The sequence below is a fragment of the Mirounga leonina genome, unplaced genomic scaffold (assembly GCF_011800145.1).
Source record: "Mirounga leonina isolate KUSES-001 unplaced genomic scaffold, KU_Mleo_1.0 Mir_114, whole genome shotgun sequence".
NCBI lineage: Eukaryota > Metazoa > Chordata > Mammalia > Carnivora > Phocidae > Mirounga > Mirounga leonina.
Window position 1 is genome coordinate 42,491,117 of NW_023270265.1, and position 12,858 is coordinate 42,503,974.

Below are 12,858 nucleotides of genomic sequence, written 5' to 3' on the forward strand. Positions count from 1 at the left end.
AGCTGGGCCTGGCTGGGGCCGGGCTGTGGACATGGGGAGGCATATTTGGGCTCGATTTTGGAGAGAACCTAGAGGACCAGCTGATGAATCAGACATAGAAGTACAGGAAAGGGGAGGTTCTTAGGCTACAGCCAGGTGCCCCTACCTGGGGGCATTGTGGGAATTGGCCAAGGTCCCCCTATCCCCAGACGGATGCAGCACCGTGAACGCCCCCCCGCCCCAAGCACCAAGGGAGGACACGACCCACAGGCCCCTCACTCAGAAGTACCAAGACAGTGGCCCCCCAGGTTTCTGCTTGGGCAAGTTTGGACTCACAAAGCGCGGAGAGCCTGTGGGAATCCAAGGAGAACTAGCCTGCTCTGCCCAGGGTCTGGGAGCCACTTGGGCAGTGATCCTGCCCCCGGCATGAGCTTTCTGCCCTCCTCACCCCGGCGCCAGCCCTCCCTCAGTGCCCACTGCCTTGGATGCAACCAACCTTGGGAAGAAGCACAAGTTTAAAAAACCTGGACGCTAATGGTACAATAAGACCATTTAGCACTTGAATAAATGCACGTTCTAGAACATCTGCAGCCAGAACGAAGGTAAATAATGAGACACTATGAGTCATGACTGTGCTTGCCTAGCAGTTTACAAAGCTCATAAACAAAGCATGCTCCCAAATTCAGAGCCGGGACCTGGCGGTGGGTACCAATTCGTCAGGCCTCGACGCTGTAACACAGGAAGGGGCCTGTGTCCTTGTGAGCAAAACCACAACGGGAAACTTGGCCAAACTAATTCTTCACTTCCCAGAAGTCACCTGAGACTGGAAGGAAAAGCTTATGCTCACAAGAACAGAGCACCCATTCTCGTGTTTTTGGAAGCAGTGATTTCCCCAGAGTCAACATAAAGCCTGACGTCCTGATATTTAGGGGAAAGATAAAATGACTGAGCTTGCAAACTGAAGAGGAGCACAACCAGCCAGTCCCGTCCCAGTGGCCCCTCTCCCGGGGTGGGGGGTCGGTGCTGGTCACTCCTGGGTCCAGTATTTGGCCTGGGATCTAGCAGGGGGTCATTCAGCCTCTGTCCAGGCAGAGGGAGGGCCTGAAAGGGAGCTGGGATCAGGGGCCAGAATGCTTGGTTCCAGCCTCAGACTCTCCCACTCACAGGCATGCTCCTGTCTGACTCAGGTCACTGGTTCTTGTTTCCCTTCTCTAAAATGGGGGAAGTAGCTGTTCCCCTCCCCCTCCACTTTTTTTTTTTCCCCAAAGGAGGCTCCACACCCAGCATGGAGCCCAACGTGGGGCCCAAACTCATGACCCTGAGATCAAGACCTGAGCTGAGTTCAAGAGTCAGATACTTAACGAACTGAGCCACCGGGGTGCCCCTAGTTGCCCTACTTTTTAAGCTTTGGTGTAAGAGGCAGTGAGAGCGAAGCACTTGAAGGGGGGCTCTGCATGTATGTTAGGTGCCCCCCATGCCTAGGAGGGAGAGCTGCCCGTGAGAAGGCAGGGCAGTGAGGACCGTGCAGAGGACATGGACCACAGCCCCCTCCTGGAAAGGCAGCCAGGTCAGAGAGTGGATCCAGGGGTGTCCTTAAGGACTGCGAGGTCACAGAGGAAAATGCCACCCAGGCCGTGCTCTCTGCACAAAGGAAGGCGAGCTCAGGGCACAAACTCTGCAGTGGACAGAGCGTGTGTGAATGGCCTGACACAGGCAATGGGGAGTGACGGGGCCTGCAGACACCTGGTGCGGACGCTCACGCTCTGTCCTAGGCATTTGCATGGAAAGATTTAAAACACCTGCCCTGTCACACGCATCTATGGCCTGCAGGTTGGGAGTGGGAGACCCCACAGACTGTTGTACTAAGCATTTTTTTTTTAATTTTTTTTCTGATGTCGGGGGCCTTGCTGACCCTGGAGGGGTGCCCTTCCCAGGGCTCGCCCGTTCCTGGAGCTAGCACATCACTGGGGCTACCTAACCGATGCAGAGCTCCTCTCCCAACCACATCCTTTCTCGGGTTCTCACCGGGCTCTCACCCTCCGGGCCACCTGCCCTCATCATCTGGGCCCAGGTACCGGACAACCAGGGACAGCCCCGGGGCCCCAGAGCCTGGGGAGGTGATTCAAACCAGCCAACCCCACGCCTGCTTACCTCGCTTGGCCTTTCCCAAGGAAACCACAACAGATGCCCTTGCCCACAGCTTCCCGCTGTTCCCTCTGCTCCCCAGCCCCAGGCAGCTCTGCATGGCACGGCCTGCCCTCCTCTCAGGACCCGTCACAAACTCCCTTTGCAATGGTCATCATCTCCCGATCTCCTCCCCACACCTGAGTGAGAACAAAACCTCCATTTGGTAACACCTGTGCATGCCACGAGCGCATGACTCCTCGCGGCTGCCTCCCCCCCCCCCCGGGCCCCCCCGGCGCCCCCCCCCCCCCGGCCCCCCCCCCCCCCCCCCGGGGAATCTCGGCACCCAGCCTGGTCGCTGGCCCCCTGCAGACACGACTGAGATCCTAATCAACACGTGCCTGGATGGTCAGACGGGGGTGGTCAGGGGGGTGAGGGTGAAAGCTGGGGGAAGCGTCTATCTGGCTGCCTGGATTCCCCACACTTCGGCTTGCTTCCGCAGTAGCTTCAGGAAGCTGAGTTCTGTCCAGGCCTCAGCTTGGCAGTTGGTGGAGGGTGGGCAGCCAGGCGGGAGCAAGCCAGAGGAAGTGGCGGGAGCGCGCGTTAAACATCCGTGGCTCGCATCCCCCTGGTGCCCAGCTTTCCAGGCAGCTCCTTCATGACCGGCTTCCCTTTGCTAGACCATCTCCTGGCTGGCTCTGTTTCCTTTATTCAAGCGCTTATAAAGCGGCCACCACTCTAAAGGGTCTCGGAGCCCGGTAAGAGGTTCCCGGCCCAGCTGCAGTGCCCCGTACAAGGCTCTCCAAAGGGAGCACCGAGCCGCTTGCTCAGCTCGCTGGTGACCCCAAGTTACCCTCTCTCCACAACGGTGCGGTGGGTGTGCAGCCCTGCACTTTTCTGGTTAGGAAACTGCAAATTGCAAATAGAGGATGGCGTGTCCCTTGCTTGTCCGTCTCAGCGACAAGACCTCGTCCCAGGCAGAGAGAAGGCCTGTCTGGGATGTCCTAGGGAAGGCAGGGAACCCCTGTAAGGGGATCAAACATTTGCCGTTTCTGATGAACGCTCAGTCGGGTGACTCGGTTCTCAGCAGTGAATGGCTCCCTGAAGGCCTTCCCTTCCCCAGGCCCGAGATAGATGGACAGGAAACCTTCGACCACAGCAAGTGGACAATGACACTGGGGAATCAGGGGAACAGCAGAGGGCTTCACGTGAGGGGAGGGTCATCGTCGCAAACTGGCTCACTCAGAACAGAACCCGTCTCTGCCCGTTATCCCGTAATGACTAAACTCTGTTCCCTTCTCTCTCAAAACTATCCTGGTGTGATTAATAAACTACACAGTCCCCCTCAACATCAGGGAATTTTGCAAATGGAAAAGTCTGAGTGGGAAAGCTCACAAGTAACAGTCTGGTTGCTCTGTTTGTACAAACAGGAGCTGAAGGTTTGGCAAACATGCTGGAGAGGTCTGGCAGCAGCAGATGGTGGGAGCAAGCAGCAGAAGGGAACCGTGCCTGACCTTGGGCTCTGCTCGCAAAGGGGAGGCGGGGGGGGCGGTGCGGGTAACCTGGGCTGGCTGGCACAGCCCTGGCCAAGCAGGGCTTCACTCACAGCCTCTCCACCGAAGACGAGACTTTCAAAGAGCATTTCTTTCCCCTCGTTGGAGTGCCAAGCCTGGAGTTAACAAGTCCAGTAAAGGGTAGGGCAGAGGAGAAAGGGTTCCAATGTGTCCCCAGATGGGCTATGGGAGAACGGAACATCCCCCCAACTCCGTCATCGGCACAGGCCAATTCATTCAACACCACCTTGCGTTGTCGCAGGGACCCTGAGTGATTTTGCATTTATCTTTCTTCCTGGTTGAGATCTTGTTTCTGTCAAGATGAACTATTTATCTGTGTTGCATGACATGTCACGGACTGTAGGCAAAACCAGGACAAACCCACACATAAGAAATAAGAACCCTCCGAGGGTGCTCATACACTGCTCCCCAAATCTGTAGAGGCTGTCAGTGATGACTTTTCTTTTCCCAGCCCTGAACTTACTCTCGACAAGTATTTAACCAAAAGGCGCCTGACAGACGACACTCCCAGGGGCCTGAGTTTGTCAGATCAACTCATTCTCGAGCTCATTTGCCAAGTGAATCTGTGGACATGCATGACCCCTCCCCCAGAGGCCGGGCAAAGACTTAAAAGGTAACAGGTGGCTCTAAGTTTCACCTGGTGGCCTCAGAGGACATTTAATCAAGTTACAAAATGCTCAAAGTATCCAGTGTTTAAGGACTCTTCTGCTTATGTGTGCTTGTGTGTGTGTGTGTGTATGTGAACTAAAACTTCAAAGCTATTTGTTTTTTTATGTAAGATTAGCCATCATGCAAAACTCACTGGTCAAGCAGTTAATAAAATACACATATCCCACGGAAGGGTTTTGTACATTTCAGTCCTTACAGATAACAAAGCAATTATAAACCCTGCGTGGTCCTGAGAGGGAGTTCCTTCACTTCTGAAAGCCGCCAGTCCTGCCAGCTCTTCGGAGACTCATGTGTTATAAATTCTTGAAGCCCTTTTAGCTGCAGTTTGGGCATCGGGGGGATCTTCTTCCTCTTCCTCGGTTCGCTTGTGTTTTAAAAACAAGTCAGACTTCAAGAAGCGGCTGTAGCTGTCATACTTCATGAGGTTGAAGATCTAAGGAGAAAAGGAAAAAAGAGTCTCAAAGTTGAGGCTAATCAGACCCTGAGTCATTCTATCAAATGTTTATTAAATACCTATCACACGCCCAAGAAGGCAACTACGTGCAAAACACACAAAGCAAGTAAGTCATGTGCTGGGCAAGGAAGATTTCCTGGATGGTTTTGGTAATTATGAGACCGTCTCAACGGAATATAATAGCCACACGAGCGAAGCTGCCTTTACCTTCCTCGGAAGTATAAATGCACACAGCACTGATTCATACCCTTGTATCAAGAGGTCCGTTAAGAATCTCTACTTTATTTAAATAGATGACACAGGGACGTATTTCTCCAGAACTTGAGGTGGCAGAACAGAAACCATTCCTGTAGGGAGGGTGGTTATTGGAAAGGCCACCGTCCTCTCAGATGATGCCAGTATTGTTAAGAACCCCCCAGAAGTCCGGCATCCAAGATCTCAAATAAACCTGTTATTATGCCAAGAAACAAAATGGGGCTACTTTAATGCAGGCAGGGGAGTGAAATGACTGTGTTAGCGAGGAGAGGCTCTGGGAACAGGCCCTAATTAAAGGAGCAGTTGGCTGCAGCGTGTGGACCCTGCACACTCATTCAGCCCAGGAGCATGGCTCTGGGAAAGCAATGACTCTCGGGTATGTTCTGCAGGCACGAGGGGAGGACCCCTAATGGAGCCTAAGTCTCCTGGATTATAGGGCTGCCTCGTGTACCGCAGGTCCTCAGAGAATTGCCCCCTCTCCTTAGCCATGGTCCCTATTCCCAGCATCCCCTCTCCCCCACTCCTACCCGATCCTTTGCCACCCTCCTCCCTTGCCCTACAAAATCGGTGGAGAAAAGAGAAGCATTTTCCAGCTGTTGTGGAGTACATTCTCTTGAGAAATCTTCCTCCTTGTCTCTCTCTCAAACCTTTCAACTGAATTTTCAGGACATTCTGCAGATGAAAAATCCACGCCGTGCACCCTGGTATCTTCGCTTCCTGCACTACGATGGGCTCAACAAGTGGAAAGTTCCAGAGGTGTCTAGAATGTCACTCACAGCCAGGAGGGGTTATCAAGTGGGTGGTAAAACCCTGACACCTTTTAAATTCCACCTCTCCCAACACACACGCAAACTATTTTGAAACCGAATGTCTGATGGAGTCTAAGGACTCAAAACATCTCCCAGGGGGATGGGAGACCTGGAACCTTCTGCCTTTGTACCTTCCTTCCCCCAAGACGGCTTCACCCACAAAGAGAAGCGCCTAAATCATTCTGCTATCACCAGAGTCCACTGCTCAGGGAAAGATTTAGGACTTTGTGTTTTCCTTAAACTCTTACACTAGTGCCTGCCCTTCCTTCCCTGGGTGTCCCCCCAGTCCTGCCTCAGATCTGCAGCTGTTCAGGAAGAGCACGCCTCCGTAAGTCTCCACCTTGTGCCTCTCCTTGGCCATCACCTCTTTTACAGCAATCTTGCAATCCTAGACTGATTTGCTGAGGTTTGGAGAAATGATTCATTTTAAAATAACAACAACAACAAAAAAAAAACCCTCCCAGAAAACACAAAAATCAGAGGCAAGGGCAAGGCGGGGGATGAGGAATGCCATTATCAGTCCAAGGCCACCCACAGATGTGCTGTGCAGGTGTGACCATCCCTCACCACCTGCATTATTCAGCTTTTCCAGGCACAGAGCTCCCAGAGGGCACTTTGACATGCGCACCTAGCTGGGAGGCTGGAGCGAGGCTCCGAGTGACTCACAAAAGCCACCTCGTGAGGACCCCTCCTTGCTCTCAGCCCTGCACCCTCTCCCACGCCAGGTCCGCGGCAGATGGGACCCACCACTGCCAGCAGGATGCGGTTCGACCCAAGTGTCTCGTCTGAAGTCTCTGCGTGTGGGAGTGGGACATCCTGTTTGCCTGCCGCAGCTCGAAGGCTCACACTTCAAAGAAGAGAAGAAAAAGGCACCCCGGGACGGAGGAGGCGGGGGACAGAGGGCAGGGGGTTGCTTGGGCTGGGCGGTGGGCAGGACTCGGCCTTCGGGAGATCCCCAGAGGCCGCAGGCTCTCGGCACTCCGCGGTGCCAGCCAGCTCGAGGGGACGGGTCTGCCAACTATTTAACAGGAGCGTAAGGGCCACTCCCTGCCATGGGCAGGTGTGAAATGCCCATGAAGGCTTTCGGGCTAGGGGTCCCTCCGCCAGGGGCCTTCGCCTGCCCCTTGGAGCTGTGCAGTCACCAGGTGGTGGCCGCAGCCATCAGACCCCTATGGGAAAAGGAAAAAGGAAAGTGATTTTCTGGGGCTGCGAGCTGCCTAAATAGCTCATCGCTGTCACCAGCAAAGGGGCTCCTGGGCACTGGCCTCGGAGCATATGGCAACAGGGTGCTCCCATCCCAGGGCCCCCCATGGGGGGTGCTCAGTGAAAACGGCTTGGAGGATAGAGAATGCTCCTAAAAGTCCCTTCCCAGAAAGTGGCCAAAGGCAGCGTACCCCACTGCTGACCGCAGGCCACACCCTTATTTGTCACGGGGCAAATGGCCACGACCGGGGTCCAGTAAATACCTGCCCAGTGAATGAACAGAAACCACCCAATGTGCAGGGACAGAGGGCTGGCGAAATGAACCAGGGGGGTACCAACCCCGCCGAGAGCACCTTCCAGCCCAGCGCCAGGCCGCGCACAGAGCATTCTCTTGTTAAATCCTGAGACCCTATGAGACCTGATTGCAAAGAGAAGAAACTAGGCCTCAGAGGTTCGGTGCTTTGCCCCCGTGGGTAACGTATCCATCTGCGGGGGCTGCCGAAAGAAGTAACACAGACTGCGGGACTCAAACAACAGAAAGTTCTTTCCTCGCCTTTCTGGAGGCTGGGAGTCTAAAATGAAGGTGTTGGCAGGGTGGGTTTCTTCTGAGGCCTCTCTCCTTGGCTTATTTAGATGGCCCCCAACTGAGGAGGGTTCAACTTACGATTTTTTGACTTTATACTGCTGCAAAAACGACGCACATTCAGTACAAACTGTACTTCGAATGTCGAATTTGGATCTTTTCCCGTGCCAGCAATAAGCGGTCAGATCCTCTCTGGTGATGCTGCCCCGTGATCACAGGCGCAAACAGCTCATGCTGACAACCATCCTACTCGCATACAGCTGTTCTGTTTCCACTTCCAGTACGGTATTCCATAAACGATGTGAGATATGCAACCCTTCATTGTAAAACAGGCTTTGTGTTAGACGATTTCAACGAGCTGTAGGCTCATAAGTGTTGGGAGCACGTTCAAGGGGGCCAGGCTAAGCCATGAGGTTTGGTAGGTTAGATGTGTTTAATATCATCCTCAACTTGCAGTATTTTCCATTTACTGTCAGGATGCACCTCCATGTTGAGTCGAGGAAGATCTGGACATGGTGGTCTTCCCACTGTGTCCTCACACGTTCTTCCCTCTGTGTGTGTCTATGTCCTAAACACCTCTTCTTAGAAGGACACCAGTCATATTGGATTAGGGGCTACCCCAATGACCTCATTTTATATTCATTATCTCCTTAAAGGTCCTATCTTTAAACACAGTCATATTCTGAGGTACTGGGGCTTAGGACTCCAACATCAGATTCTGGAGAGGACACAGGCCATAGCAGCCCAAGAGAGATGGGCGGGATGCGAACGCGGGTCACCTCGCTCCCGAACCCATACTCCGAACCACTCGGCTGTCCTGCCACCCACCTGGCAGACCAGGAGGCAGTCACTGAAAATGAAGTCTACAAAAAGAGTTAGACGTGGAAAGAATGCAACATGTGATTATTACACGTCTAAACACTAAATTTAAAAAACGTGCTAAAATGAAAAACAATCCCAAATATGTTCCTCAAGAGTGTATCTGTGGGGGCGCCTGGCTGGCTCAGTTGGAAGAGTGTGTGACTCTTGATCTCGGGGTCATGAGCTCAAGCCCCATGTTGGGTGTAGGATTACTTAAAAAAAATAAAAAAATCTTTTTTAAAAAAGTGTATTTGTGTGTATAATGGGAAACAAATATCCCTAAAAATCAGTGTGGTGGGTTGAACGGGGGACCCGCAAAGTGTACGTCTACCTGGAATCTCAGAATGTGTGACCTTATCTGGAATAGGGTTAGTTGAGGATCTCGCGATGACATCTTCCAAAAAGTGGTGTCTTCCTAAGAAGAGAGGACACACAGAGGGACACAGAAGGGGTCACATGAAGGCAGAAGCAACAATCAGAGTGATGCAGCCGCAAGCCAAGGTACAGCAGGAATGCCAGCCCTCACCAGAAACCAGGAGGAGGCAGGGAGAGAGTCTTCCGTAAGCCTACCGGAGGAACACAGGCCTGCCGACACCTTGACTTCAGACTTCTGGCCTCCTGAACTGAGAGAATAGATTTCTGTTTTAAGCAACTCAGTTTGAGATCATTGGTTAAGACAGCCCTTGGAAACTAACAGTCGGCTTCTTGATTTCAGCTCACTCCTGCTTGTGCATAGACAATGAGATGGCCCTAGGTGTTCCAGAAGATTCTACAAGAGGAGGACTCTCTGATGGGGAGAACTGGCCTCACAGGGCCTGAACTGAGAGCATCACCCTTCCAACACACCTCAAGTTGTCCGCGGGGAAGAGAAAGCAGAAGGTGGAGACAAATCGGGGGTGGGGGTGAGGCTCCAGATGGGCAGACGGCATCGGAGCAGAGCGATATGGCAGACAGACGGTCCTTCTGAGAGACGGGCAGCCGATGAAGCAGAAAACCCCAGTTGGCAGCTAAGGGGCATTCCATACCTTTTTTTTTTTTTTTTTTGGCCAAGACAGCTGGGGCTCAGCAGGTTGCAGGTTTGGGCAGCCCCACATCTGTCAGCGGCATGCCTCGACTATAAACCATTCAGCCTCGTTGCCTTGGGCTCCACTCCGGCAGGTGGCCAGAGGTGGAACTCTCAGTGATACAGGCAAAGGGAGCCTCCTGCCCACGGGCATCGATGCGCTGGGTCCCATCACACAACCAGGGCCCCTCCCTCTCCAGATCCCGGGCCACTGATTGATTAGGATTGGCCTTTCTGTGAGGGAGAATATCCACGCGGCGACTCCAGCTGGAGGTTGTTCCGAATCTGCTGCTCCCAGAAAGGACACCCTCCCAGAAGCACGCTCGGCTGTGGAGAAGACCGGACGCTTACGCAGGCTTGAAGGCCCCTCGGGAAAGATTTCATCGCTGTCTCCAGTAAGTGCATTTCAAGCCTAATCTTTTAATGCCTCTCAGACAGCGGGAACATGAAAAGACCTAAATGAGCATCCTCCCTCCTTTCCAAACCCCTCTGCCATGTTATTTCAACTGGATGCAAGGAGGAAAAGAAATCCTCTAATGCAGCAGAAAATTTTAGTAGTGAGATTTCATATTTGCTTCAAGAACTGGGTTCTTGAAAGAAGGTGGCAAATGCCACCATCTCTGAACTGCGCCTTCTAGAACATGCTCTCTTCCCACACACCCAGACCACAGACATGCTTTCCTACCCACACGTACAGATAGAAAGTGCCAAGAAAGCGAGCTACCTCCCTCCAGCCCTGAGGCCACGAAATGATCAGAGGCCATGGGGCAGGGCACACACAGGGATGTCCCCACCACGGAAGTTCTAAACCGTCTCCCCATCTTCTGAGTGGAATGCATCCAGAAGAAGGTCTGAGGGCAGCCAGCAAAGAGCAGCTCAGCTCAGCCCTTGTCCCAACCTGCCAGGCCAGGCCGTGGAAGTTTCTCTCCTGCTTCCCAGACAGGCTGCCAGAGAAGGACGCCATGCTGGGTGGGATCAAAACTCCAGAAGGAGGGTGGACATGGGCAGAGGAGGAGAGATCCCTGCTCAAGGGTGATACCCCTCACAGGCCCATGGGTCTGGTGCTGTCGCACGGAGCAGCGGAGCACTTGGTCCACTTTTTTTTTTTTTAAGATTTTTATTTATTTATTTAACAGAGAGAGAGAGAGAGAGAGAGAGAGAGCACAAGTAGGCAGAGCGGCAGACAGAGGGAGAGGGAGAAGCAGGCTCTCCGCCGAGCAGGGAGCCCGATGCGGGGCTCGATCCCAGGACCCTGGGATCATGACCTGAGCCGAAGGCAGACGCTTAACGACTGAGCCACCCAGGCGCCCCACACTTGGTCCACTTTTTCCTGGAGTCCATCACACTCAAATCCAAGGCTCAAATGACATGCTTTCTACATGGAGTGAAGGTATTTTATTTTTGCCTTAACTCAGGAGAGTTAAAAGCTATTCTAGCACCCACCCCACCTTCTTCCCCTAAATACCTTTTTAAAGGTATAAAAAAAAAACAAACAAACTCAAAGTATTTCAAATACTATCCTTCCTGCCCCGCCCCATCCCTCCTAAGGCTGTGGTAGACGCAGGGAGCCAACTTTTCTTCCATTTGAATGAAAACCCACGACCTGCCCTCTCGGGCTTTGCACACTGGACAATGCCAATTTCGGAACTGGACTTAATCTTCAGGGGCAGATGTCAGCAAGCACCCACAAGGCGGAGGCGCCCAGAATCCCCGGGCACAGCCACCACTGCGGACTGGGAGATACAGGGGGTGGGGGAGGGAGTGGACCCCCACCTGACCCCGGAAGCACGGCAGCCCCTCCCCCACGGCCGGGTCCTCCCCCACCGGCCCACCCCTTCTTGATGTCTAAAAAGGAAGTGTTTCTCACTTCTCGGTTTCTGGGGAAATTCAAAGTAAAGACACTGCCAACAAGGGGCCGGACGCATGGTTCCTTTCTCTGTCAAGGATGTGGCTGGGAGCACTGACATCTCACTGAAGTCGTTTCTACCTTTTTTTTTTTAAGCATCAGGGGTCGAGGGCTTCCTTTCCTGTGGAGAAGGCCACCTGCATTCTGCCTTCCCCAGACCAGACTTAGCACCAAGCCTGGGGGAGAGTGTCCCGGCAGCACTTGCAACCTGCTTTAAGTGTAGGCACTGGGATCCCTCAGGTTTAAGAAAGAAGAATGAGCAGCCCTGCTCCCCCTCAAACCTCTTTCATGGTCCCAGAAAGCAATGATTTCAAGGTGCCATGTGCAATGACCTTGACCCTCCCATCACCTCCAATCTCCGCGTTGTCCCAGAGGGAATCAATCTGGCTAGTCTGTGGAATTCAAACCAGAGGCTTCAGAGCAAGAAAGGTGGTAGAATGGTGCAGAAGAGACACTTCTAGGAGCAGAGTTGTGTTTTAAATCATTAACATGGCACAATCTCAAGTCACTGAGCAGATTTCAAAGCATTCCATTCTTACACCTTCAGGGAAGGGTCTGGAAGGATATGAAACATACGGGCGTTATTGTTAGGGAGGGAGAGGGAAGGCACGGCCTGAGGTGTTTTAACGTCTTACTTCAGACCCTCCTGGGTTATGTGAATTTTCTTTTCTTCTCAACAATGAACATGTAGTTATTTAACAATTAAAATTCATTTTCAGGGGCGCCTGGGTGGTTCCGTCGGTTAAGCGCCTGACTCTTGATTTCGGCTTAGGTCGTGATCTCAGAGTCTTGAGATCGAGCCCCACATGGGGCTCCGCACTCAGCATGGAGTCTCTCTCAGCTCAGATTCTCTCTCTCCCTCTGCCCCTCCCCCCACCTGGGCTCTCTCTAAATAAGTATACAAAATCTTTAAAAAAATTAATTTTTAAAATTAACCTGCTCAGAATCTGAGGTGACACAGTAACGGGATGTGCTCACGGCTCGTGCTGGCCGAGGGGGTCCCCGGGCCGGCCCTCCTCCCTGGATCTCCCAGCCATGTGGCGGAGCGGCCCGGTATGTTCACCCTGCTGAGCTGACAAGGCCAGCAGGGACAGGCACTGTCATCTCTTGTACAAAGGAAAGCATGTTAGGCTGCTGAGACCGATTTGACCCCTTCCTGTCGTAGCTGACTCGGTGCCTGAGGGACCGACAGGGATGTTCTAGAATCAGCCAGGCTGGGGGTACACGAGAGCCCGGCGGGGCAAGGGAGACGGGTGAGGGAAAGGAGAAGGCGAGAGCCCTGGCGGGTCTTTCAAGGCCAAAGACAGCACTGCTGTGAAGCATGTGTGGAAGGAAAGAGGCGGCCCAGACCAGGAGGAGGACGGCAAGGCCAGGTCCC

General features: G+C 53.1%; 1 protein-coding gene across 2 annotated transcripts in view; it reads right to left on the minus strand.

Annotated features, from left to right (window-relative positions):
• Positions 1–4,428: 4,428 nt before the first annotated feature.
• RGS10 (regulator of G protein signaling 10) overlaps positions 4,429–12,858 on the minus strand; it is a 38,349-nt gene continuing 29,919 nt past the window's right edge. For both annotated transcript variants that reach the window (XM_035030146.1, XM_035030154.1), the window contains one exon: positions 4,429–4,779. In XM_035030146.1, coding sequence (XP_034886037.1) covers positions 4,633–4,779 — 147 coding nt within the window. In that variant the 3' untranslated portion in view covers positions 4,429–4,632. The remainder of the gene's footprint in view (positions 4,780–12,858) is intronic.